At 40.2% G+C, this 25500-nt stretch overlaps 1 protein-coding gene across 1 annotated transcript; it reads left to right on the top strand.

Moving 5' to 3' along the window:
• The first annotated feature begins 8177 nt into the window (after nt 1–8177).
• TMEM192 (transmembrane protein 192) lies at nt 8178–24894 on the top strand. The gene is made up of 6 exons (XM_032187173.1): nt 8178–8232; nt 11534–11680; nt 15517–15781; nt 17637–17771; nt 22019–22121; nt 23825–24894. Exons 1-6 carry the CDS (start codon nt 8200–8202, stop codon nt 23946–23948), a joined length of 807 nt encoding a protein of 268 aa, XP_032043064.1. The 5' UTR covers nt 8178–8199; the 3' UTR covers nt 23949–24894.
• Nucleotides 24895–25500: the final 606 nt, after the last annotated feature.

The following is a 25500-nucleotide window of genomic DNA, read 5'->3' on the forward strand; positions in this document are numbered from 1 at the left end:
TCTCTGTTAGGTTTAGTCACAGAGAACACTGAAATAAGCCCTTAGTAGTATTTTTAATTGACAAACCCAGGTTAAGAAGACCTTTTCCAAAAAGGGACTGTATATGTATGTAAGAACATTTTTAAGATATTAGAAGTCACAACTCCTAACAGTTTTGGCAGAATACTTGTGAGAAGATACATGATGGAAAATGCTACTAAGGCTGGGATTCATTTAGTGAAAAAGGAAGAGAAAAGAAAAGGGCTAGAACTGGCTTAAATACCTGTCTGAATTGCTTCTGTTGCAAACAGGGGAAAAAAAAAAAAAAAAAAAAAAAACACCACAGGCCCATCCTCACTTCCTTATCTGCTGGGTTGTTCACTACATTTGTATCTTACTGAATTTAGTTGTAGGTAATTTCTATATAAAAATTAAAATAAATTGTTTTTAATCCAAAAATCTTTCAGGGTACATATCTTTTTTCTTTTTTTTTTTCTTTTTTTTTCTTTTTTCCGTGTGCTTTTCACCTGCAGTAAGATTACCATCCTGCAGCAGAATTCTCTATAAGCAAGAGCCCTGAATCTATATAGATCCACCAGGATTTATGTGCAATTCGTGACAGGACTTGAGGTCAACACAGACATCACCCATTACCGCATTCTTTTGTCTAAGATCCTAGCACTAACATCGCCATTAAATAATCTTACTCTTACTCTAGTATAAGAGATGATTTTCCAGAAGAATGCAATATTTAACATTTCAGAGGAACACTGAAATAAAGACATGAATGCACTTGAGAAGTTTTACGCTGGAAAGTAATGTGAAAATGAAAAGCAAGAAAGTGCATGCAGCAGACAGAGCAAGGCACCAGATTGCAGAAGAATATGTATCGGAGAGTAGGCAGAGAGAGAAAAAGTAAAATGTGTCAGCTGGAAATGTGAAATAAGGAATAGCAAAGCAGCTGCTATCAAAAATAAACTGTACTGTGACCAGTCAGTTAAATATGATTAAATGTGGATAAAAATATTTAGTCTTTTCTCACATTATTCTTTCATGTAAGCAATTGCAGGAGCACCAAAAATGATGCATACTGAATGAAAACAGGTGAAGAATAATATTTATTCTGTAAAGTTCATGGATCTTATAACTATGATGAAAATTATTAACTACAAACTGGCTTTTCAGTTTTTAAAACCAGCCATGGTGTAATTCCCCAGAAGACTTGATATAACACATGTTCTAGTAAACACTCTTTAAGTACTCCAGCCCTAGTTTTGGAAAAGAGCAAACAGTAAGAAGCTTCTGAGTTCTACACAATGGAGAAGTTAGGCACTTGTGGTCAGTGCTGAACAGTACAGTGTTCTTGGTAAATTACATGTCCATTTCAGTGCCATGGGAAAAAGGAAGTCCTAGTTCAAGCAAGCATTACAAAAGAAATTAAGTGTAGGTCATTGCTTTGGATTGTATTAGTACTGCAGATTACTCAGGCCCAAATCTTGATGAGCAGGTCTGGGGCCCAGTGCTGCAAAGGTTTGTGTTTCACTTGCAATGTATCCCTGAGATGTCTATGAAAGAGGTGATCCAGCTCTTACTCTCATGCTTGTAGACTTGAGTTGCTTCATCTGCATTGGATAAGGCAATTGTATCTATATTCAGTGTGCTCGGTACACTGAAACACACCTAAAATTACTAGATTTCAGCTTGTGATCCCTTGGACATGATGCAAAGGTAGCAGTGGAAAACTACAGCAGGGATTTCACAGGGAAAGCTGAACCATTCCCATCTTCATCAGCCCATACGTGAGTCAGGCAGAGCTGATGCTCCACCCTTCAACACAGAGTTACACCTTACTGAAATAAATCCTATACAGTTTTTGTGAACAGACTACACACATATACACAGCACACACACACAAAAGGGATTTACAAGATCCAGTTCTCAGCAAATTGCTGTAGCGAGGTGGGGGTTGGCCTATTCTCCCACGTGCCTGGTGACAGGACGAGGGGGAATGGGTTTAAGTTGAGCCAGGGGAGTTTTAGGTTAGATGTTAGGAAGAACTTCTTCACTGAAAGGGTTGTGAGGCACTGGAACAGGCTGCCCAGGGAAGTGGTGGAGTCACCATCCCTGGAAGTCTTCAAAAGACGCTTAGATGTAGAGCTTAGGGATATGGTTTAGTGGAGGGCTGTTAGCGTTAGGTTGGAGGTTGGACTCGATGATCTTGAGGTCTCTTCCAACCTAGAAAATTCTGTGATTCTGTGATTCTGTATATCACGTGGATAAGCAGAACGGTCACAGTAGCCTGCCTTTTTGTTCTGAGAATTCATCCCAGTCAGGTGTTTTTTTATGATCGTTTTATTAAAAAAAAAAAAAAAAGAAAGAAAGAAAAGTGTAGAGTATTGCTATGTTTGTTCGCACTTGTTTAACATGTCAAAACATTATTTTATTGCAGAATGAAGCAAAAGTATTCTTCTACATAGATAATAGCCGTAAGGTATTGTACTTCACTTACCAGATGCAAGTCCATCAAAGTCAGCATACTTCTTTTCCATCATAATTATTCCCCACTGTAACAGCAGTGTTATAAGGTAGTCCTAACCAATTCAACCAACTGTTAGACAGAGAGAATTTCTGAGAAGAAAACAGGAACAGCGAATGAAATAAATTAAAATTACATTAAATCAATTGTTATACTGCCATCTAGTGCATACTGAATGTTCGCCTATACAGAGAAATGCTATTGATTTCATAGAAGCACAGAATATCCCAAGTTGGAAGAGACTCACAAGGGTCATTGAGTCAAACTGACTCCACACAGGATTACCTTATTACACCTTAAATCTGAGAGAGCTATCCTCCTGAGAGCTTCTTGAACTCCTGCAGGCTCGGTGCTGTGACCGCTGCCCTGGGGAGCCTGCTCCAGTGCCCGACCACCCCTCAAGTTCAATAGTTCATGGTACCTACGATTGGCCTATAGCAAAAGAAGAGTTAAACTCACCGATTTGAATGTAGTCATGCATATAGTGAGCTTACCTGAGAACAGTAATTGGGAGCAATTTGAACTGTGAAAAGTGACAGAGTACACTGAAAGAATAAATTTCAATATATACTGTTTCATATGCATATGAATAAGACTGGAGGAACGGTACCTGTGGAGGGGCATTCAGCAAATGAAAAACAGTGTAGATGGGGAAGGAGCAGGTGGGATATAGTTCACACATTGTACAAATTCTTTTGTTGTACAAAGAAACAATGAAATCAAAGGCATTGAAATGTTAAAAGATGAGCTCAGGGATTTTGCACAGACAGGTTGTTCATAGAAAGTGAAAACCGTATCATGCTGCTGTGCAGGAAATTGAGTAAACCATTGCTTCGAATAATCTTACTTTTGGTGTAAGAAAGACAAAGAGTGACTGAAAATTCATTGCAAAGATTTAAGGAAAGAGCTCAGGATCAGTACACTTAACTATGCAACATGTCTAGTAAAATTGGACTTGTATTACATTAAATAAAAAATGAAGGGGAAATTTAAGTCAAAGTATGAAAAGGTTTAGTTAAATAATTCTGGTACAAGCATATGCTCAGCCAATGAGTAGTGTTCCTGGAGTACAATTTTCAGCGGCATCAGGAAAAGTCTCTTGCCAATTTTTCTGTGCAAAAGAAGAACATTGTGATCCAGGCTAATGTACTGGAGGGAAAAATGGGTATCCTCAGAATCTAAAATATTCAAAAGACTACCTTTATCAGAATGCTAATATTTAGCCATACAGCCTAAAACTTTAGTTTATACAAGCTAGTTCCTGACAAGTTCATTTGATGATTTTCAGATAAAATATTTGGAAAGGTGGAAAAAAATGTGGAAAACAAAATCTGTTTTTCCTTGAAATTTCATCTCTATCTTTATTTTAATTTTATCAGCAGTTTTCTTGAGTCAAATTATCTCAGATATTCCTTGTTTCCAGGAAAATCCTAGACTCCATATAACCTAAACCCAAATATTTTCACAAATAGCTCTGCATTTCACTTTCCCTATATAGTTCAGGTAAACGCTTGTTGCACCCTGCAAATTAGGTGTTTGCTTAAGTCCTAAATCATTTAAAACAACTCACCTTAATTTAATAAGATACATTGTTGTACTCAGTTTCGAAGTTTCATTTATACTTCTTGCATATATTTCTAAAAAAAAATGTGAAATCAAAAGTTGTATACCTTCATTAACCTCAAGTTATTTCCTTTTGAATGCAGCTGGAAATTCAGTAGAATTTAAAAAAAAGGTAAGCAAGTATGTGCATTCTGTTCTTCGCAATTCTTTTATTTACTGCTACGCTATATCCTCTGTCTCATCTGCATCAAGCAGTCCAAATTCTCTTTCTACAGATTTAATAACTTTTCTCTACCTGTTTTCATCAGTCCTATCTCTGAACTCCTTCACTGACACACGGGACAATTTGCTAAATAATTTGTACTAATAAAATAGCAGAATTATGCAGTGGCCCCAGTAAGCCTCCAGCATTCAAATTTGTATACTAATTTATGAAAGATTAAAAGAGTTTTTATTAAAACTAGTGTTCAATAGCTTGTATTGAAAAGTCACAGAAATTTTTATAGTTTTTTTATTTATGAAGTCAAAGCTTCGTAGCAAGTGTCAATTTTTGATTAGATGATTATGCCATGTATACAGTCCACAAAAAGCTTCAATGAAATACAGTTTGCATTGTATGAAAAACAGAAACTACACACTGGGGAGAAGGGTTCCTTTTATGTGTATTCAGTGGTCCATTGTTTTTTTAATCTCCGTGGGATTTTAAAAATTTACAGACACTAGAAATAAAACAAGTACCTGTGAAGTGTCTGTAATTTGAGGTTAGAATATAGACCTCACTTACTGAGTATGACTGTCAGGACTGTCACAACCAATTCATGCAAATACTATTGTCCGTACTGTTATTTTTACAATTTCACTTCCCATTTCTATTTTTATTCAATCTAGAACGTTTCACAAGCCCATATTCTCAGAGCAGAGACTTTTTTACACTGAGCTGAATGCAGTTTAAGTACTAATTGCACCTGCAATATGAATAAGAAACAGTAATAATAATTACACCTCATAGCTTCATGTGAAAAGGTTGTGAGCTTACTCCTGTTTCCATTCATGCCAAATTTCAACTAAAACTGAAAGAAAAGTAGATGTTAGACCTCTTTGTGAGGATACAATTGAAAAAGCTAATCCCCAAATATTGTAATTATTACTGATATGAAAAAGGTTATGCCTAAGTATAGGATTTAATCCTAGGTGTCTAGTCTATGCTAGCTTTCCTTAAAAGCTGTCTGCAAATAAGGTTATCATAGTATGGCATTATTGGGCCATACCACATCTTTTTCCTTACCTGTAATATAAGAATGTGGCATATCTCAATCTGTTTAGACTCCCCAACAATGTATCTGCCCTCAGGAGGGGACTTCCAAGTCAGGTGCACGAAAATGACCATGTCTGCTGCACAGATAAAAAATGTAGTTTCTTGAGATGGTGTTTCCGAATGATTAATCAAGTCCCTGATTCTAGCCTTCGAAAAACTGTTCTAAATCACTTAATGCTTTTGATTAATATCTTTCCCCCATACTTTTTCACCTCATATATCATCCTTGCCAAATTCAGAATCCAACCTCTCCTCCCCCCCCCCAAAAAAAAAAAAAGAAAAAAACATATGTGCACGTAAGCAAGCAAGCAAAATGTGGGGAGATAAATGTGCCGTTGAATACTTTATTTGGTTGTAAATGAAAGCAATGGTAGCTAAGCAACACAAGATGATGTGTCACTACTTTTTATTTAAAATGAAACTTTTTTGATTTCTTCAAAAAAGTTTAATGATATTTTAATTAAAAAAAAACTCTACTCTGAAGTATTTTTTTAATATAGATGTATTTATAGTCAGAAAATATTCTAGCTGTTGTCATTAACCGGCACTCGCTACCTTCTTGGCTATGTGACTCGGTACAGTATGCCCGCCAGCATTTCTGTTTATTCCAGAACAGATATGTTAACCAGAGCACTGACAATGTTGTTCCTTGCACATCAACCAAAAGGTAAACACTTCATGCTTTTCAAGCTGAGCACAAGCTTAGCAGCATTATCCAAGGAAGATATATGCAAAGAATAGGGAGGCTCTGGCAGTCACACAAACCCTTGTAAAAATTGCACCATCAAGTTTCAGACTGATCTACTGAAATATACTTAAAGTAGGTGGTCGTTAGATCAGTTTAGATGTAGACCACACTGGACAAGCTAACTTCTTCTCAAGGCAGAACACCTTTATAAAAGTAACATCAGTTACTTGAACAGCAACCAGCGAATTGTGGCTTCACTTCAGTTTCACAGAAAAGGTCCCGTGACTGCTGATCAGTAGGATTTGTTTTCTTGAGAGGAAGGAAAAAAGAGGAAGCACAATAAGGAACACAAATAAAGAACATTCGGGTAGAGCAGGTGGCACTGAGCAGACATATCACAGGACCTGGTTTCTTACTGAAACCAGGTTACAGCTTTCACAGAATCACAGAATAGCTTGGGTTGGAAGGGACCTTACAGCTCATCCAATTCCAACACCCTGCTATGGGCAGGGACACCTTCCACCAGACCAGGTTGCCAAAAGCTCCAGCCAGCCAGGCCTTGAGCACCTCCACGGACATGGGGCATTCACACCTTCTCTGGGCAACCTGTTCTAGTGCCTCACCACTCTCAGAGTAAAGAATTTCTTCCTTATGTGTAATCTAAATCAACCCTCTTTTAGTTCAAAGCTATTCCCCCTTGTCCTATCACTACCCTGCCTGACCAAGAGTCTCTCCCCAGCTTTCCTGTAGGCCCCCTTTATGCACTGGAAAGTCTCCCCACGGCCTTTTCTTCTCCAGGCTGAACAACCTCAGCTCCCTCAGCCTGTCTTTGTCCAATGGCCTCCAATAAGCTCAAGGCTCAGGGATGGTCAAATAAAGCAAAGAGAAGGTTAAGAAACACGAGCAGATGAACAGAGCACAAGAGATAATAAACGCGCCACTTTGTAAACTCCTATCACTCACACACATGAATACTGCAGCCAGTTCTGATCCTTCGTTTCAGAAAGGATATAACTGAAAAAGGTCAGAGAAGCTAACAAAGGTTATCAAAAGCTGGGATAACCTCTGTATGAATAATAACTAAACAGTCCAGGAGTACTCAGCATACAAAAGGCTGGCACAGAGTAGTAAGACAGAGATCCATGAGATTAGTACAGATACCATGAGTGGCCATTGCCTTTCCGTGTGGAAGAACAAAGAATTATAAAATGAAATTAGCATTGGGCAGGTTTTAAAGAAAATATTTTTCTTCACAAGATTCACAACCATGCTAGAAACATCATTCACCAAGTCCTTATGCTAAAGCACAGTCTGTAGGGGCAACTGGGCAAATCCACTGAAGAGAAATCCACTAGAAAAAAATTAAGAGGATCCCCTCCTCGGGAAGTCCCTGTAACACAAGCATTCTGCACAGCAAGCCGTGCTGCATTTATTCCCATGCCTTCTTCTGGACACCTGCTGTTTTTCACTCTTATGGACAAGAAGGGTACAGGAACAAACTGCAGGGCTGGACTCTGCCTCTGTGGGACCACTCTCACTAACATCCCAGATTCTGTTCTCTGCAAATTCCCTTCTCATCAGCCACATCCACCCTGAGGGAAGAGGAACTGCTCCGACAGGGGAAAAGCATGTCCTGCACTTGCAGTGCCACCAGCCTTTCCCTTCCTACAGTGCCACCAGGGCACGGGGGGCACCACCTCTGGGCCTGCTCTCATTAATCACAGAACCATTAAGGCTGGAAAAGCCCTCCAAGATCATCTGGTCCAACCGTTCCCCTAGCACAACTCCCCTGGCACAACTTGAGGTCACTCCCTCTAGTCCTATGTGAGAAGAGACCGATCCCCAGCTCCCCACACCTTCCTTTCAGGTAGCTGCAGAGAGCAATAAGGTCTACCCTGAGCCTCCTCTTCCCCAGTCTAAACAACCCCACTTCCCTCAGCCGCTCCCCATGTGACTTGTGCCCCCGTCCCTTCACCGGCTTTTAGCCCGGCATGGGACGACGGGGGCCGGGCCCGGGACACTGCGGCTCCTCCCCGGGGCGTGCCGGGGGCCGGGCCCTGCGCCCAGGCGCGGGGCGCTGCTTAAAGGCGGCGGGGCGAGGCGGGGTGGGGCGCCGAGATGGCGGCCAGGCGGCAGTCGGAGCTGGACAACGTGAGTGCGGGGCGGCTGGGGGGCACCGCCAGTGCGCAGCGGCGGCTGTCGCTGGGGGCGAGCGCTGCGCGGGTTCCCCCTTCTTCTCCCTCCCCCTCTTTGTTTATTTTTGCCTTCAGCCAGCGCTTCGGGCCTCCTCTTCCTCCCCGCTTTGGTCGGGGGGCGGCAGTTGCCGGCTGGGAAGCAGGAGCCCCCCGCCGAGCAGCGGGGGCACGGAGCCGCGGCGGGGTGCGGGCGGCTGCTGGGAGCGGGGCGGCTCCTCCCAGCCCCGGGCAGCCGCCTGCAGCCTGTCCCCGCTGCCTGGGTATGCCGGGTGGGGCTTCGGCTCAGCCCGGTGAGGCTGGTGCTCGCTCTAATTCGGGCGCTTCCTGGGTTTTTTGAAGGGGAGGAAATGCTCACACGCTGCTCCCGTCCTCCCCGCGCTGCCCGGAGGTCATGCTGCCGAGTGCTTCCTCACGGTGGCCCCGTTTCGGTGGGTGGGAGCTGGGACCGGCTCACACGAGCTCTGATGGAGCTCCTAAAGCTCCGCCACTGTGTTTTGGAAACGAGGAGTTCACCTGCCCCCGGCAGGCAGAGGATGTTGTCCCACCGAAGGACGCTCCCTGCCTGCTGGGGGAGTGTGCTGTTAGCTCCCCTGGGTGCTCAGGAGGAATGAGGCTGCATGGCCTGGCCACTGGAGTGCCTGTCCTGTGGCTTGCTTTCAGGCTTTAAAATTACACGTGGAGATGCAGCCCAGAGCTTTCTTGTACTCCTACTTCTCAGTTTTATATTAGTAACAAGAAAAGAGCAATAGCATTTATAAATGCTTAGGTCTGCAGTGTAAGGCCATCTTACCAGGTGGGTGTTCCAGCAAGGGTTGCTCATGGTCGAAGGCTGGGTAATCAGGAGGCTGAGATGGGTGAGGAGAAGCCTGGTTGCTCACCTTCAGTTGTGGGAGTGTGGCACGCGCTGTACTAAAATAAAACTGACTGCTGGCTGAGATAATGCTGGGTGGCTATCTCCTTTGTTGCAGGCAGCTGTCCATAGGTGAAACAACACCAGGGAGCCAGTCTGGGCTGTTGTGGTTAATGTGAAGTGTGAACCTACATAATGCAGTGAGTCAGGAATTGACTGGTAGGTTGGGCTCAGAGTTAAAGTAAATGGGGTTACATCAGGCTTGTTGCTAGTGGGGTCCCCCAAGGCTCTATTTTAGGGCCAGTTCTTGGCAATGTTTTTGTAAGTGATCTGACACAGGAGCCAAAGGCACACTGAGTTTGCAGATGACACTAAACTGGGAGGAGCTCTTAAATCCCTCAATGGTAGAGAGGCATTGCAGAGAAGTCTCTACAAATTAGAGTACTGAGAAATCACTAGCACTGTGAAATTCAACAAGAGCAAGTGGCAGATTCCCCACCTGGTATGGGGTAATTGTGGCTACATGTACAGACTGGGGGACAAGAGGCTGGAGAGCAGCCCCACAGAAAGGGTTTGAGGGAAGGGATTGTCCCACTCTGTGCTGCTGTGGCCTCACCTTGAGTACTGTGTGCAGGTTTGGGCACCACAGTATAAGAAGGACATAAATGTACTGGAGAATGTTCAAAAGAGGGCTGTGAGGATAGTGAAAGGTCTGGAGGGGAAGATATATGAGGAACAGCTGAGGTCCTTTGGTGTCTTCAGAGCAGGCTGAGGGGAAGCCTTATGGCGGCCTGCAGCTTCCTCAGGAGGGGAGCGGAGGGGCAGGCGCTGAGCTCTGCTCTCTGGGGACAGTGACAGGACCCAAGGGAATGACATGGAGCTGGGTCAGGCTGGGTGTTCGGGAAAGACTCTTCACTGAGAGGGTGGTCAGGTATGGGGACAGGCTTGTCAGGATGTGGTCATGGTACCAAGCCTGCCCAGCCCAGTTGAGGAAGTGCTTGGACAATGTTCTCAGACATATGATCTGATTTTTTTGAGTGGTTCTTTGGGGAATTTGAGTCCATCAAGTTGGACTCTGATCTTTGTGAGTGTCTTCCAACCTGAGTTATTCTGTTTTCTGTTTTATCTATTTTAACAACTCATCTCTCTTCTCATTCTAGTATCAAGGAGAATATGCTCATTTTTCTTGATAAACTACTGTCTATCATGGCAATGAGGACTCCTCAATTTAACTGATATCCCAATGGACTCTGACATGTCTTTCTGAATACTGGGATCTCTGGAGTGGGGTGGGTAGAGGGGCTTGCAGCAGAAAGCAAGGTTCTGTAGTGTCCTCAATGACTGGATTCTGGCTGTTGATCATCTCTGAATGTCTGTGCTATAATGCCATCACAAGCAGGTGTTACTCTGTTCTGTGTACTTCATTCTGGGCTGTAGTTACTATCACTTCAGAGAAGAGTAGTCAAAACTTGATCCGGAATCTTGAGTGGTTTATCTGTTAAATCAAACAAGTTATAGCACGGGAGATGACAATGCTAAGAGGGGAAACCTGAGCAGTTTGAGTTGCTGGCAAGCTTGTCATTTGTTCAGCATGCCTGTGCACAGTCAGCTTCAGATGTACTGAGTGAGTTCTAGCCTGGAATGGACAGAGATTGCACTGGGGCAAGTTTCTTGTCCATGAGAGACGACCTTCTCTCTGCTCAAGCTTAACTATAGCTTTAAAAAAAAGGTACTACAGGAAAATTACATAGCTGAGACATGTAAGCTGAATGTGGAGGAAAAGAAAGCCACAAATACGCAGCACCAATGTGACAAGTAAAGGCCGCATGTGCTATACTGAAAGCAGCATCTTGTCCAGCCCCTAGTGGCATCTTCCATCTAAATGGCTTTTTCTTTCCTGGATTCAACTTGAACTATTGCTGAGATGTACTGAGTGTCAGTGGCTGGCTGTCTTCAAATTGAGATTACATCTGTTGCTGGTACACTGCATTTGTCCTTGTTGTTCCCTCAAACTTGTCTGGACAAAGACAAGAATAACAGACTTGTGAAGTACCTGTATAAGATAAATGAAATGGGCTTTAACTGTCATTTCTTCGACCTTCTCATGTGAATGTACTATATTTGTGGCCTCGCTTGAGAATGATGCTGAAATATTTTTAATGTTTTAAAGGCTAAACCCCCTCAAGACCGAGGGCAATGCTGGGAGATATGTTGGTGTCAGATTCCTCAGGGATTGAATAGCTACCACAGAAAGATGTGAAGAGTTTGCTTAGAACATAAGAGCATATCTCTTGAAATACTGATCTTGTTTGCTTTTCAAAGATGGACTTGCTAACAAGAAATTTCTGTAAATTTATAATTATTTTAGAACTTACCTGTTTTTACTTCTTCCCTCTCTCTGTTCCAGGGGTCCTTGGAAATAACACAGAGTTTAGAAGATGATCCTCTTCTGGACGCACCTCTTACTTTGTCTCATACACTGCATTCACAACTGAGGCCAAGATTTCATGCTATCCCAGCAGTTTTCCTTGCCAATTTTTTGTTGCTAATACATGTAAGTTAAATAGCCATGGCTTTCTTATGAAGACGTACTCTTTATTCTGAATTGTTACTCTTCATGTGGACAGAATTCTTCCAAGACTTTAATAGGCTTTTCTTCCCAACCAAGCAAAACCTTCCAGTGAATTTTGATAATGTGTATGCTACATGATACTTGATGAATTTTAATTCCAATTTGTTTGTCAGCGCTAACATACTGCAGCATATCTTTTTAGAAAGAAAAGCCTTTTAAATAATGGCTGTTCTATGCTGTTGGAAATGTACTTTTAAAATACTATTGATTCATAAGTGCTTAAGACTAGATATAGACAGCTAAGATCAGGTTTATGCCACTGCCTTTTGGAGGATGAACTTAATTTCACAGGGAAGACTTAAGGTATTTCTTTACATGGTAACCAAGCAAGTCAAGCTGGAGTTGCTCCAGGGTTTTTAGGTGGTAATGAATAAAGGATAAAGGAATCCATGTTATTTCCTGCCCTGACTGACCTTTGGAGGCTAAAGTGGAAGAGCACAAAGCAAAATCTTATATCTAACAGCATGAAGGTGATGCTGAGGCTGGTAGACAAATAGAGACTCCTGCACAGTGGTGAGTTTATCCTTCAAAAGCTGTAGATGTGTATTACTGCTTATGAGCATATAGAAACTAAATGTGAAGAAGAGCAGGTAGAGAGCTCAAGCCATAAGAGCTAACTGAAATGGTACTTGCATAGCATAATGCCACTAATGTAGACATAAAGATGGTCCATACATAAAGCCAGGGTACTCAAGATGTGATTTTTTGTTTTTTTCATAATTGAAAGTATGCTATGCTCAGTACTCTGCAAAATGTTCTCTGCTATAACTTCAAGTTCATCTCAGCCTCTGAGGTTTCTTTAGGCAGCTGTGTAAAGCCATTCAAACAATATGCCCTGGCCTCTTAACTTAAGATGTAAAAATCTCCTGTCTGCCAAGCAGTCTTAGGAAAGGCCACTACTGCAGTTCTGCTGAACAGACTGCAAAACCTTCCAATGGAAACTGAGTATCCAGCCATATTTACTTTGCCTACCAGGGCATCACTCTGGTATCCATCCCTCTTCACTTCTCGTTATGAAGGTAGACACTGCTACTGGTGGTAGAGCAGTAACTTTCCACTGAACCTTGGGACTGCTGATGTATACTGACATAACTGATGTAGCCAAACATCAGTCACTCTGACCCTAGAAAAATGCTGCCTCTTCTGTACCCATCACTACTTTCTCTCTCTGCAAGTAGAGAGAAGTAAAGGCAGGGTGAAGAGTCCTGTCAACATGTCATCTTCTAGATGAAGTCTTGCTGCTATTTCTGAACCTGACAAAGTAGCAAGCTGGTCCTTGGAGCAAAATGAAAATAACTTTTTCTGTTGGTGCAATACAGGAATATGAAATTGCTGTATGAAATTACACCCTTGAAATGGTGCTGTTTCTTGCTGAAAAGAAGCATGTTGATGGATGGAGAAAACAAGCTTATGGGATTTTTTTTCCTTCCCCTGTGCTTCTGTGTAAGTGTATAAACTGTGGAATATGAAGAATGTTAGGTTAGCTTCCAACAGATGGCCAACTCAAGCAGCAGGTATCCTGGAGAAGGTAACTCCAGGATATGAGTATGTATGAGGAAGAGTTGTAATGCATCTCTAATTCATTTTTTCCTTCTCCCTTCTGTGCCAAGAAATTGACTTATGCAGCAAATGGCTCCTTCAGTGCAGTTGCTTAGTTACATTAAATTCTGGAGTATCCTTATGCTGGTGTGTGGATGGGCTGGGTGTTTGAGTGGCTTTTGCCAAGCCTTGCTTTTCTTGACTTCTGGTTCCTGCCAAGAGACTCTGCAGAACAGTGTAACATACACAGGCTAGAAATAATTCCTTTGTATTAACACCCTGTTTTTCTTCTGCTTATGTACATGCATAAAGCTGAGCTTCTTGAATACTACTTTCTAAGAATATTTTTCTGTATATGAAATTTCTCTGACCAGTGGTGAAAAACCTGTTGTTGGACTACCCTGGAATGTAAGCAGGTTGTCATCAATAAATGCCACTTGTAAAGCAAGTTGTCAACTTCCTCATATGTGCATTGCCATAGTAGATTAATAAAGCTGCTAACTGTATCACTAAACTTAATATAGCCATTTGCTGTACTGACATACATCCCTGATGCTGGGGGGGAGTTGAACTAGATGTGTTGCTGTTGTAAAATGGCAAATCTAACAGTAAATGGTATGATTTAAGTGAGTTAGCTGAGTTATCCTTAGCTGTGTAAGAAAAGGGAATGGCTAAATCATACCTTAAATTTTACATTGGTAACCATCCTCCTATTTCATTTCCCAGTTGCGTTACTTATCCCATTTCCAAGGAAACTTTCTGAATTTAAAGTGTTTGAAGTAATATCCTTATGGATAATATAGGCTCTTTACTTTCCTTTTCTTTCCTTTTCTTTCACCTTTACCCTACCCATCCTCTATGATATGGTGTTGCTTTTATGAACTAATGATTGTGTGCAAATTGTTCCCTCCCCTTTCTTGCCTCCTTAGCCTCTCCATCACTTACTGCATTCACCACTCAAGCAAACTAAGGGCAATTCACATCAGTAGTGATGTAATGGTTCTAAAAGATCACTTTCTGTGAACTTCTAAAGGTGCTTGGGAAATGACAAAATAGCAAAATGAGTTCAAGGGAGTAGGAAAGGAGTGTGGGTTCTTGAATATCCATGGAGTTGAATACAGATAAACTCATGAAACAAAGAAGCTTTGAAAATAACATATTCCTTCATCTTCAGTCCTGTTCTTGATGAGGTATAGTGTACAGAACCTTGGAAGCTCATTTTAAGCTAAGAGTATTAGGGGTATTAAAGCTTTGTAGGTGTAAGTAAAGTGGTCTTTGCTGTATATAGAAGCTTTCAATTTTCTTGTGTTGATTTTTTTTTTCAGTTTTAATGTACTCCTTATTGACAATGAAACAGTATGGGAAAGTGCCATATTGTTCAGTGAAAGAAAACGATGGATGTCATTTTCTATGACGAAACATTCTGCAAGGATCTAAAAAAAATCAATAAAACTGTCCCTGTGTGCTTACAGATACCTGCAGCTAATCTGCACTAAATATTGCCTTCTAGTTGGCCAAAGGATTGCATATGCTGCTCTTAAGTGCTGAAGCTGGAAGCTTGCTAAAAAGTCTAGAAGACAAGAAAAGTTGTAATGTCACTAGCCTGGTCATTCTGATATATATAAATTGAGCAAAATGGTAAAATCTGGTAGTAGTGATTCTTCAGTGTATTTACTAGCTCACAGAGGTATCTACCTGGTGTTGATGACTTGCACTGTAAGGTAGAATGTTTGTTTCACTTTAATGTTAACCTAGAGCTTCTCAAATGGATTTATGCAACTTAATCTTGACTTAACAAAATGTTTAACTCCCTCTGTTTTTGGAGAAAGAAGTGTAGATGTCCAGTAAGATATGAGACAGTCCTAGAGAGCAGTAACAACTACAAATGAGCAAGGTGAAAAACTTTTGAGTACATCAATTTCCCCTTAAAGGAAAAGACCCAATAAAAAGTGTCCAGGAATCGAATTAACTTACTTTGAAAGGGTTACTTATATAGCAGTATAATCAATTTGGAGGAAATGCTGAGAACAGTTTTCAACTTCGTTCAACTCTGCTCACACTCAATCATGAGTGTTACTAGAGTGATATGTAGTCATTGTGGTAAGAGCATCTAATGTTTCTAACTTTAATAAAATCAATTCAGAAAGTCATGCACAATTACATAAGTCTCTTTTTATAGTCAGATGTTGACTAGAGTTTTTTCTTCCTTTCTCTTCCAGGTTGCTTTTGTTGTTCTAGCGTTTTTAGCAGCTATGTTTTGTTCTTACCCCAATCCAAACCAGGATAAGTGCCCTGGAAACTATACTCACCCACTTAAAGTGCAGACTGTCATAATCATTGCAAAAGTAATTCTGTGGATTCTGCATGTGTTTTTTGAGCGATATATCCACCACCACCACAGTAAAGTCAGAAGCAGAGGTTACTTCTCAATATATCGATCAACAAGAAATCTAAAAAGGCTTCCGCTTGTGATACACTCTACAGGTAAAGTCAACTTGTTTTAATGTTCTTTTGCAAAGCCTTAAGTTTTGATATGAGGAAAACAGAACAGTTATTTAATATATCTTGAGAAATTGTTAAAAACCTGTCTATGAGCATTTGTAAATGCTATTTCAGTCAGATGGGCTTTCTGAAGGACAGAACGAGGACTGTTCTGTCCTGCCAGATGCGTGTTGTAAAGAACATAAGTGCCCAAAAGTGTGAGGCTGAGTAAGCCATCTAGTGATTTGTAGTTTTCAGCCACAAAATACTCAGCCAGCAAGGTCTCTGGCTGCTAGTGATGGCAGTTTGCATACTGATTTATCTAGTTGGGTAAGTGGCAAGACTGCTAATCTGTTAATCCTTCTGAGGAGTGTACTTTGCTTTTCAAGCTGTGTTTTAAGTAGAAATGGGTGGATCACATGTTGCTCAACATCTGTCTCAAACTAGTCAAACAATTTCCTAATCTTCAACAGGGCTCTAACATTTCACTGTACTTCCTACTACTTTTTTCTGTTCGAATAGTGTGTGATGTATGGTAGTGTTTTATCTCCATATATTCCATGCTATACTGCTGGCCAGTGAAGTTGAAAGATATTTCAGCAATTAGCTGTTCTTGTGTCTCCAAAAAAAAAAAAACTGCAATAAATTGAAGTGTCTGCCTAATTTGAGGGGCTTTTTCACATGTAAGTGGTAGGGGAAAAGGAAAGAATGGTCTTTCACAGTATGTTTGTCTCTTATCTGTAAATCTGAATAACTAGAGTAAACTTTTCACCTGCCTTGATAAACTGCGGTACTACTGCTCTAGCTTTCTTTCCACCCAGTCACTAAAAGATCATCTAGTCACCTTGAGTGCAAAACTTCAGGCTATGGCCACTAGGTAGAGCTCTGAAGATAAAAGATGTTTTTGGAGCACTGAAAAGATCAGGCTACAGCAGGCTTAAGGATGTTTCAAAACAGTAAAAGGACTGTTGTACCTGCTGAAATCTGGATTGTTAAACTCAAATGCCCTGCTTCCTATCCTAGGTTGAGTCTGTGTCTCTTCTGTACCAGCTGTGGGCAAGTGTAAAAGTTCAGGTGTGATCAGATCTATGTTTTGAACTTCTTATGTAAATCACTTTTAGATCAGAAGCTGTTGAGCATTATTACTGTGAACTTCCTGCTGTGCTAACTGCTGCTGCTATCACTTCCATCCTGACAGTTCAGTTACCTAATGTAGTACAAAAGAACTTGAGTTCCCTAAACACTTCAATGCTCTTAATAAATGTAATGCTTTATCCAGACTGGTTATAGCATTTCTATGGGGGAGGGAGGGGGAACCTTTTTATATTCTGCATTATATGTATGCTGCACTGTATGAGAAGAGGGGCTTTAAAGAATTCAGAACAATTGTTAAGTCTATAGCTAAATGCTTATCATCCTTGACTAATTGTATGCAGTTTAAATTTCTTTAACCTGGCACTGTTAAAGTAATAGCCAGACAACTGGAAGCCTGTGCAGATATCTCCTTGTATAAGGAAGGGGTTAGCAGTTGTAGTTTCTTTTTTTCGGCTTCATATTTAAATACACTGAAGGAAAACACTACTCTTTTTGAATTATGACTGGTTACCTTCTAGGAATTGAGGGAAAAAATATAATCTTGAAGCAATTTTGAGGATGGATAGTAGCTACAAGGTTAGGAACTGTTTAAGTGAACACATATTGTCTATTAGGTGTGCCTAGTCCATTTCTTCACCATTCTTTTAACTTGGAAAAATCAATAAGAACTCATTCTATACCATTACAGTCAAATGCTGAAAGAAAACTTCATTTTGTTGCCAGCAATTGTGATCTTGTATCAAATATAACACTTGTTTTCTAGGTAATGCAGCCCTGCTTTTGATTCTGTCAACCCAGCATTCCTTTCCTGATCACAGTAAAGTGTACCTGTATCTTATCTTGGGAGTCCTCGGTGTGGAGCTGATTAGTTCACTGACCTGCTTGGTAATTTACACAGGTGAGATGAGTTTTGCCTTATTGAGTGAGGAGTGCTATAATGGCTACTGAGCTCTTTTGTTTGCCCTCAGAGTAGTGCAGCTGGGGGTACTACAGGATGTTTAACTGCAACTATAAATACAACATGATTTTGTACCTGTAGAGGAACCAAGGCAAATTCAAAACAAATGTGTAGGTTGTCAGGCTTGGTGTGGTTTTGTGGTGGTGTTAACAAAAGCTCTGTTAGTTTAAAGCTGTTGATCCAGTTAAGTGGCAATAAAAACAATTGTTGCAAGAGAGATCTGTGAGCAGGATTGTTAGTTTGGGAGTGTGTCCTCAAATGCATTTGTTGTGAGCTGTGAAGCAGTGAGAGATGGCTTTATCAGATCTAGGATTTACAGGTGGAACTCACAGGATTGATAGTATGGTGTGCCTTCAACTACAGACTTCTAATTCTATATTACCTTCTATTACCTTCTTTTCCTCTTGATATGGTCTTACCTCAGAAGCTGCAGTTTCTCTGTCATTAAGAGTGAAGAATTCCCTCTGTTTTTAAAATATAGTGGCTCTTAAAATATTTGCTAATGCTAAAATACAACACTGCATAAAACTGATGCACTGCTTTGTGCTGTCCCTGTCTTGTAAGGCTGTCTGGTTTTAGGTTTGGTGTAAAGCTTAGCAAGACTTGATAAGCTTCCTTCTATCAAACTACAGTAGTAGTACTATGTAAAATGCTAGTTGATAAGTGTTTTAAACAAATGGTTTTCTAATCTCATTTTAAAAGCTACATGGGTTTATGGGTCATGGGAGCTTAAATAGAAATAGCTGCATTGAAAACACTGGAGAAGGTACATAACAGTGAAAATGGAGTTATCTCTTTTTTTCTTCAAAAAACAAAGTGCGTACTGCAATGTGTCTGACAGGACATTCTGGGTCTTGAGTTGAATGGTTTGTTTTCCTGCTTCTGAGGTGCTGCTTTTTACTTACAGCTACAAACCAAGGGGATGACAGTTTAGTTTAAATAGCCTCAGTAGCACTGGTTTCTCCAGTGGAAGGAAAAAAGATGAGCAAAACTTTGCTCCTGACTTTTAATCAAATAGTAGGAAGGTAGAAATACCTGGAAACACCACCTTCAGGACTGCATGCAGCTTAAAGGAAAAATATTTCTACAGTCATCAGTGTTTGTCATAATCTGACTTCTTTCTGACTTCTTTGTGGTTCTGTTATATACAGATTTAGAATAGTTTTTTTTTGTAGAGAAGTTTTGATGTGTTCTTACTGATGCGGTTGATGCAAATACTGCCAAATGGCTTGGTCATCTGGGACATAAAACTAGTCTTGACTCTTCCTGGCACAATATTGAAGTCAAAACTCAGCAAGAAGTATGGCTGCAGCTCTAGACTACATATCTCTTCCATAAGAGTGGAGAGGCCTGAAGGCATGTAGTCGTGTGAGGCTTTGCTCATTTAGATGGGCAAAAGAAGAATGAAGAGAGCAGTGAGGAAACATGAGCACAGCTATCCTAGAGAGCTATTCCAAGAATGCTGGAAATCGTCCTGCCTTAGCATAAGCATACTTACTTTGCTGGGAAACTCCAAGTAGAGATAAGCTACAAAACTTCAATGGAACTTCAGGAACTCCAGTGAGAAACAGTATTTCTTACCAAGGCCTGTTGTAGTTCAGAGGTATATTATGTGTCTCTTATGTTATTAAAATAGAGTAAGTCAAGGTCAAATTCCTTGTAAGTAGGTCTGAGACCAGAGTTTCTAAGAGCTCTCAAATGACCTGTCACGAGGTGGGTTATCTCCTCTAGCTTGTACTACCAGTGCTTGTAAAATCCATTACCAACTTATACCAGGAAGATGCAGGGTGTGATGTTGTTTTCCAGAGCGATGAGCTGAAGGAGGCTTGAACCAAGGCAAAGGAGGGACAGAGCTGCAGCACAAGCAGGGAGCGAACTGTCCCTTCTGGCAACAGCTACCTTCCTTCCTTAGCAGCCCCAGAAGAATAGTCTATGCATCATTCTCTAAAGCTTGATTGCTGTACAAAGCAAAGGTTATCTTATATAACTAGAGGTTAAGTTATATAAACAAATTTATGTAACTTGCCTCAAAATGGGGAAAACTTCTCTAATCAAACTAGATCGCCTGTTTTAGTGGGTGGTATGACTTGTTTTCCATCCCAACACATGTTGAGGTAAGCTAATGGACTGCCTGCATGTCTCTTGCAGGCTGCAATGGTTGTTATTAGTGTTTTGGCTTTAACCTTTTAGGCATCAAGCTAAAACTCTCCTAATGTACACAAAAGTATTCAGTTTTTCGAAGACTGTTGTAACTGATGCACTTCTACCTCTCAGAGCAGCCTGTGACAGGAAAAGTGAAGCCTCCTTTGTAGGATATTTAAGGACAGTCCCCTGCTGTGTTGGAGTGCCTCTCTAAGGCAAGCACTTAGCAGATACCACTTACTGTTAAGATGGTATCACTAATGTAACTCTGCAGCTCAAGGAGCAACCCTGGGGATATTAAGGTGACTCCACTATGAACTCATAATAATCAACCCTTTTTTGTGTTGGTATATTGCTGAGTTTTTTCTCTTCTGTGGATTCATTTTTTCTTTACTAGTGAGGTGTAAACAGTTACCTGTAGAATCTTATAATGACTTCATTTTGTTAAAGTATTACTATATTCAATGTCTAACAAATGAAAGTTGCATGGAATACCTGACTGTGAATTGTATAAATCACAAAAGAGCTCCAACAAGCGAGAAGTCTCTAGAATTACAATGGCCTGTGAAATATAACTGCCATTCTTAAAACATCCTCAGTCAGCAGTGTGTGCCCACATAAATGCAGGATCCAGAGGTGAGGGATCAAATCTACATGGAATTGCTAGGATTATCCTATAACAGACTTGACATACATAAGTCCTTCAAGTGAGGTAAATGTGCCTGGAATGAAGTATGATATAGATAGCTCTAAATATCAATGTAATATCTTAAGTTCCTGATAAGGCAGAGTTGAATGTTCAAAGGTTTACTAAATATGTATTTAATGACTTCCCTGCATATTTCTAATATCACTTTAATAAAAGACTAACATTCCCACAAATAAAGTATGTTGGAAATTCCTCATCTATTCCTTTGTGGTTTTATTTGTCGAGGAATACAGTCAAAGAAATAACTAACCTTTGAGCCCAACTTGTAGCTAACCTCTGGAGGGTCTTAGCATTGTTTTAGGAGGGTGGCCTATAGTAAAGCCTGTAATATTATTGATGTGTAAGGACAGCCTTTCTCTGCTGTAGCGTGGATTTCTCATGGAGACAGACTGTTTTTTGTTTTTTTTTTTTTTTTAGTGCTATTAGGGGCACTTGTGAAGCTATACATCGAACTATGTAGTTGAAAATATGTAATCTGGATCTCTGTGGTACATTCCCTTCCTTAATCAGGAGCCGATACTGAATAACTTAAAATATTTCCAGCTTCCTTCCACAAATAATGCAGAGGGTTCCTGCAGCTTCTCCTGTCCCCTTTGTGCATCTGTTAAATTTAGTCTTAAATTTTATTCACAGATGCTGAGGAGTGACTTGGTTTTGATAACCTCAACATTGTGAGGCTCACAATATGAAACTGATCAAAGAGCCACTCTGTTTCAAATACTTAATAGATTTCTGTACCAAGTCTGCCCTAGTTTTAGAGCATGCAGACAAGCTGCGGCTTCATTGCAGGTAGTCTAGTTAAAATAATATTTATGAGAGCTCAAAATAGAAGTTCTGACCCAGATATGGTATAAAAACTTTCTACTATTTTTATTGCACATTGCTTGATTTGTGACCTGAATTTGGAGATCAAATCTGAAGTTCCCTCTCAGAGGAAGGTAGGTTTTTTTTTTTCCTTCCCTTAGGTGATGCACAGTACTTTACAAGCTAAGCGGCATGTTCAGGTTTACCTATTCAGGTCTTCACTCAGTCTTTTGAGTGGCAGGACTGAAAAAAAGGTGTGTGCGGGGGTGGAAGTAAAAAAAAACAAACAAAAAAAAAAAAAAAACCACTGATTTGTAATCCCAGCTATACCAGAGAACGAGTAGAGATTAGGTTCTGCTTTTACTTCCACTTCTCCCTAATCCCATGACTGTCTAATTGGCTTTCCATCTCCTATTCTAAGGTGAGCATATGTTCATCTGTTACGGATTTGTTTTTAACTTGAAGCCTGGTGATAAAACTTTTTGGTGGTGGTAGTTTTCTAATACTTTATGAAACTCTTTTTTTTTTGCAGTGAAAATAAGCAACTTCAATCGTGCAAAGCCAAGACCTGACATAATTGAAGAAGAAAAGATGTATGCTTACCCTAGTCACATTACTTCCGAAGTTGGATTCAGGTAAGACTTCACTGTATTAATTTTGCAATGCATTCAACTATGGTATGTAGTCAACACTGACTAGTGTAATTTTATTACTGCATGTAGAAATACTTGTATAGCTTTCAATTTGTCAACCAAAACAGATAAGTGAAGCTTCTTCAGAAACTTCTTTGAGGCAAGAAAATAAATTGTGGGCAGTTGATAGATGAAGAAGGAAACTTCGCAGTTCTGTCCTGTGTCAGCAGTTAAACATGAAATTCTAGCAAGGGATTTGGAATATATTTCTAGTTTGCAAAGTAATTATTATTGTGGTTGAGTCACTTGGGAGAAAGATGGTGAATGCATTAGCCACACTCACAAGTACTGAGACCGTCCTTTGTGTACTTCCTCGTGGCTTGAATGTCTTTCAGTTGCCCAAATGAGACAGATAATGACAACAAAGTCAGCAAAGTAAACTTGGATTTCTATATTTGCATTTATTTTGAAGCTTCCTAATCAAACATGACTTTTGTATGCCTCAGTGAAAAATAGAAGTGCAGAATTCTAGGGATGCTGATATTTCAACACTTCCCCAGGTGTTGCAAACAGGCTGTACATGCTCTTAAGGAACTTGGAATTAAACATCCAGGATACAGGAAGGATTTTGAGTTGTGTTGGTATTTTGATACAATGTCTGACTTGCATATTGATATCAACATCATGGTGAATGCATGGGGGACCTCATTCCTTTTTCATTCAGCTTTTCCCCTGAGAAATCCTCAAGTGCCCAGAAAACAACTTTGCAACAATGATCAGCTGAGGAAAAGACTCTGATCTCCTGATTAAAGAGTGCAAACTTCCTGTGAGAACTGATTGCAAAATAGTTATTTTAATTCAGGTCTATACAACTCTGACTCTCTTCCCCTGGAGAGTTAAGGTCTATTGAAAAGTGAATCCTGTCAGCCCTTCGGTTGACCTTGAATGCTTTTTTAATACTATGACCTCCATCACCTAAGCTACTGACCAGGAGCTGTTCTGGTGCTTTAAGTTGGTAATGCAGGTTACTAGTTAGGATTGCAAGTTTTGTCAAAGACTTTTTTTCCCAGCTTGACCACAGTAGGTTTTTAATTCAACTTAAGTCTTTTTCCACTTAAGTTGTTATTGAGTACTTCATAAGAACTATGATTAAGGGCAGTGTTACTCCATAAAGTGCTGCAAGGCTGGGGAGCAACTTCCTAAGTTCTGGGATGCTCACCTGTGTGCTAAGAGCAGACTTCCAAGTCAGTCAGCAGCAAATGGTGAGTGAGGGAAGGCAGGAGTATTTGCCAAAACTTCAGCACTTGTTCTTTCTGTTCTAAGTTTCTAATGTCAGGTTTGACAATTCTATACTTCATAAACAGAAGAGGTGGCATGGCTTTCTTAGTGAGCTAGACTACATGCTATAATTGTACTAACCTAAGTTGGTTAAAATGAGTAAGCAGCCTTATTTTTCCTCTGCCTTGCAGGAAATATGTTAATATTACTTATGCAAACATGTTATTAAACTTAGCCAAATCTTTTTCTCACTTATCCAAAAACAAGGTTAGATGGATTGCTTCTTCCCTGAGAAGCAGTCAAGATTAACAGGAATAAAACTGAAGAGAGCAGCTTGTTACAGTATTGGTTAACTGGCAGTGACCTTTCACCTATCAGAAAGCTACTATCTCTTACTGAAACCTGTATTTACTATTTTGTTCTTTAAGGGAAAATTCAAGTTTAGAAGAGATAGTTGAGAAGCAAGGAGATGTAATAGAGTATCTTCAGCGACACAACGCACTACTCAGCAAGAGACTACTGGCGCTAACATCTCAGCAAATAAAAAGTTAAACATTTGGAAAACTGCTGTTGGAGCACAAGAGGGAATATGAGGCAATGCAATATCCAAACTGTTTCATACAGATGAGTCTTCAGTCATCTTTCACACTTCTATTTTGAAGTTAAACTGGAAGCATGAGCTCTGCGTATGCTGTAAGCCTGTTACAGTGGGATATTCTGGCTTTCACATCAGTTCTGAAAAAGATCTGGAGCTTAAAGGATTTTTAAATCCTAATAGGTTACAGTTGCACTTGATGTAATGGTTTAACTTCTTTCAGTTGTTGCTATTTTGCCCTGCTGTAATCTTGAAGTACTCTATTTCTAGAATACAAACTTGTTCTCAAGGAGAAGGTAACTTTGCAGAGGATGTCTACATGGTTTGGAGTACTGAAGTTGGGGACAAGACATGTTCTTTTTGCTGAATTCCATTACTTCCAGTGTTAGAATTGGTATACTTCATTCTGTACAAAATAGGTATTTGCTTTCTAGATCTGCCCCCTTTTCTCCTCTGCCAAGAAAAGGCATGAATTGTTGCTCATGCCAGCAGTGAAACTTGGCATCCTGTTAAGAAAAACAAAGGCACTGAGTGCCCTAAAATGGTATATTTCACATGTGGTACAAAATAAGGTTATGATAAGCAATCTGAGCAGATGTTCAGAATGTTGGCTTTAAATCCCCCAAGAGGTGTCTTAAGGGCTGCTGACATTCTTTTTACTGAGATTCTGTGTCAGCAAAGACTAAACAGATTCTTGTTCCGTCTTCTCTGCCTACCGATCTAACACAAATACTTGAAGCAAGCTCTCAGTGACCTGGTAAGCAATTTGTGTTGAGTGGAGTCTTAAGTTAGTTCCTGTACAAGATGCTATCAGAATTGCACTTAGACTTGCTCTACATTGTGATTCTTCAAAAATGACAGCATCTTAATGAAAATGCTGCAGTGTGTATGTGGGTGGTTTAAAAAAAAAAAAGTCTTCTGGAAGTTGGAGAAACAAGAATCTGCAGATCTACTAGCATGGATTTATTGGGAAGGGTGGTAAAAGAACCATTCTCTTCCAGGTACTACCTTGTCTACCAATGTAGACTAAGCATTATTTTAGAAGCCAATATCTATGGGAAGACAGGGTAATCACTGGTGAAAACTCAGAAGAATGTTTTCATGGGAAGTGGTCTTGTGGTTGAATGGGAGTGGGAGGGAAGACAATCTTTCTATTTTGGTACTGGGGCACAACTTCAGAAATAATTGTTCAGTGTGTAACAAATATGGAGGTTGATGCAAAATTGGGGATTTTGCTGCTATCCAACACTAAACTGTTCCCCTTAATTGTTGTTGTTTTTCGTTTTTGAAAATAAAACCAGGATTTTATAATAACCATGTGAGGGATACAAATGTCTTTGGTTTTAGAACTCAGGTTTTGATATGTTTGTGTGTAATGATTTATGTAACTTCTATGAAAAGCAGTGAAATGTGAAGTTCATGCACAATAAATGCAACTAAGGAAAAGTGTGAAATCTGTCATTATTAAAATCCTATTTTCAAGACCCTGGAATACTATTCTGAACAATT

This window comes from Aythya fuligula, chromosome 4 (genome assembly GCF_009819795.1).
Source record: "Aythya fuligula isolate bAytFul2 chromosome 4, bAytFul2.pri, whole genome shotgun sequence".
Taxonomy (NCBI): Eukaryota; Metazoa; Chordata; class Aves; order Anseriformes; family Anatidae; genus Aythya; species Aythya fuligula.

Excerpts from the sequence above, each read along its gene's own strand:
- TMEM192 (XM_032187173.1), top strand. The coding sequence starts at position 8,200 with ATGGCGGCCAGGCGGCAGTCGGAGCTGGACAAC. Across the intron at positions 11,681-15,516 it reads ATTTTTTGTTGCTAATACAT|GTTGCTTTTGTTGTTCTAGC; the intron begins GTAAGTTAAATA and ends TTTCTCTTCCAG. Across the intron at positions 17,772-22,018 it reads CTGCTTGGTAATTTACACAG|TGAAAATAAGCAACTTCAAT; the intron begins GTGAGATGAGTT and ends TTTTTTTTGCAG.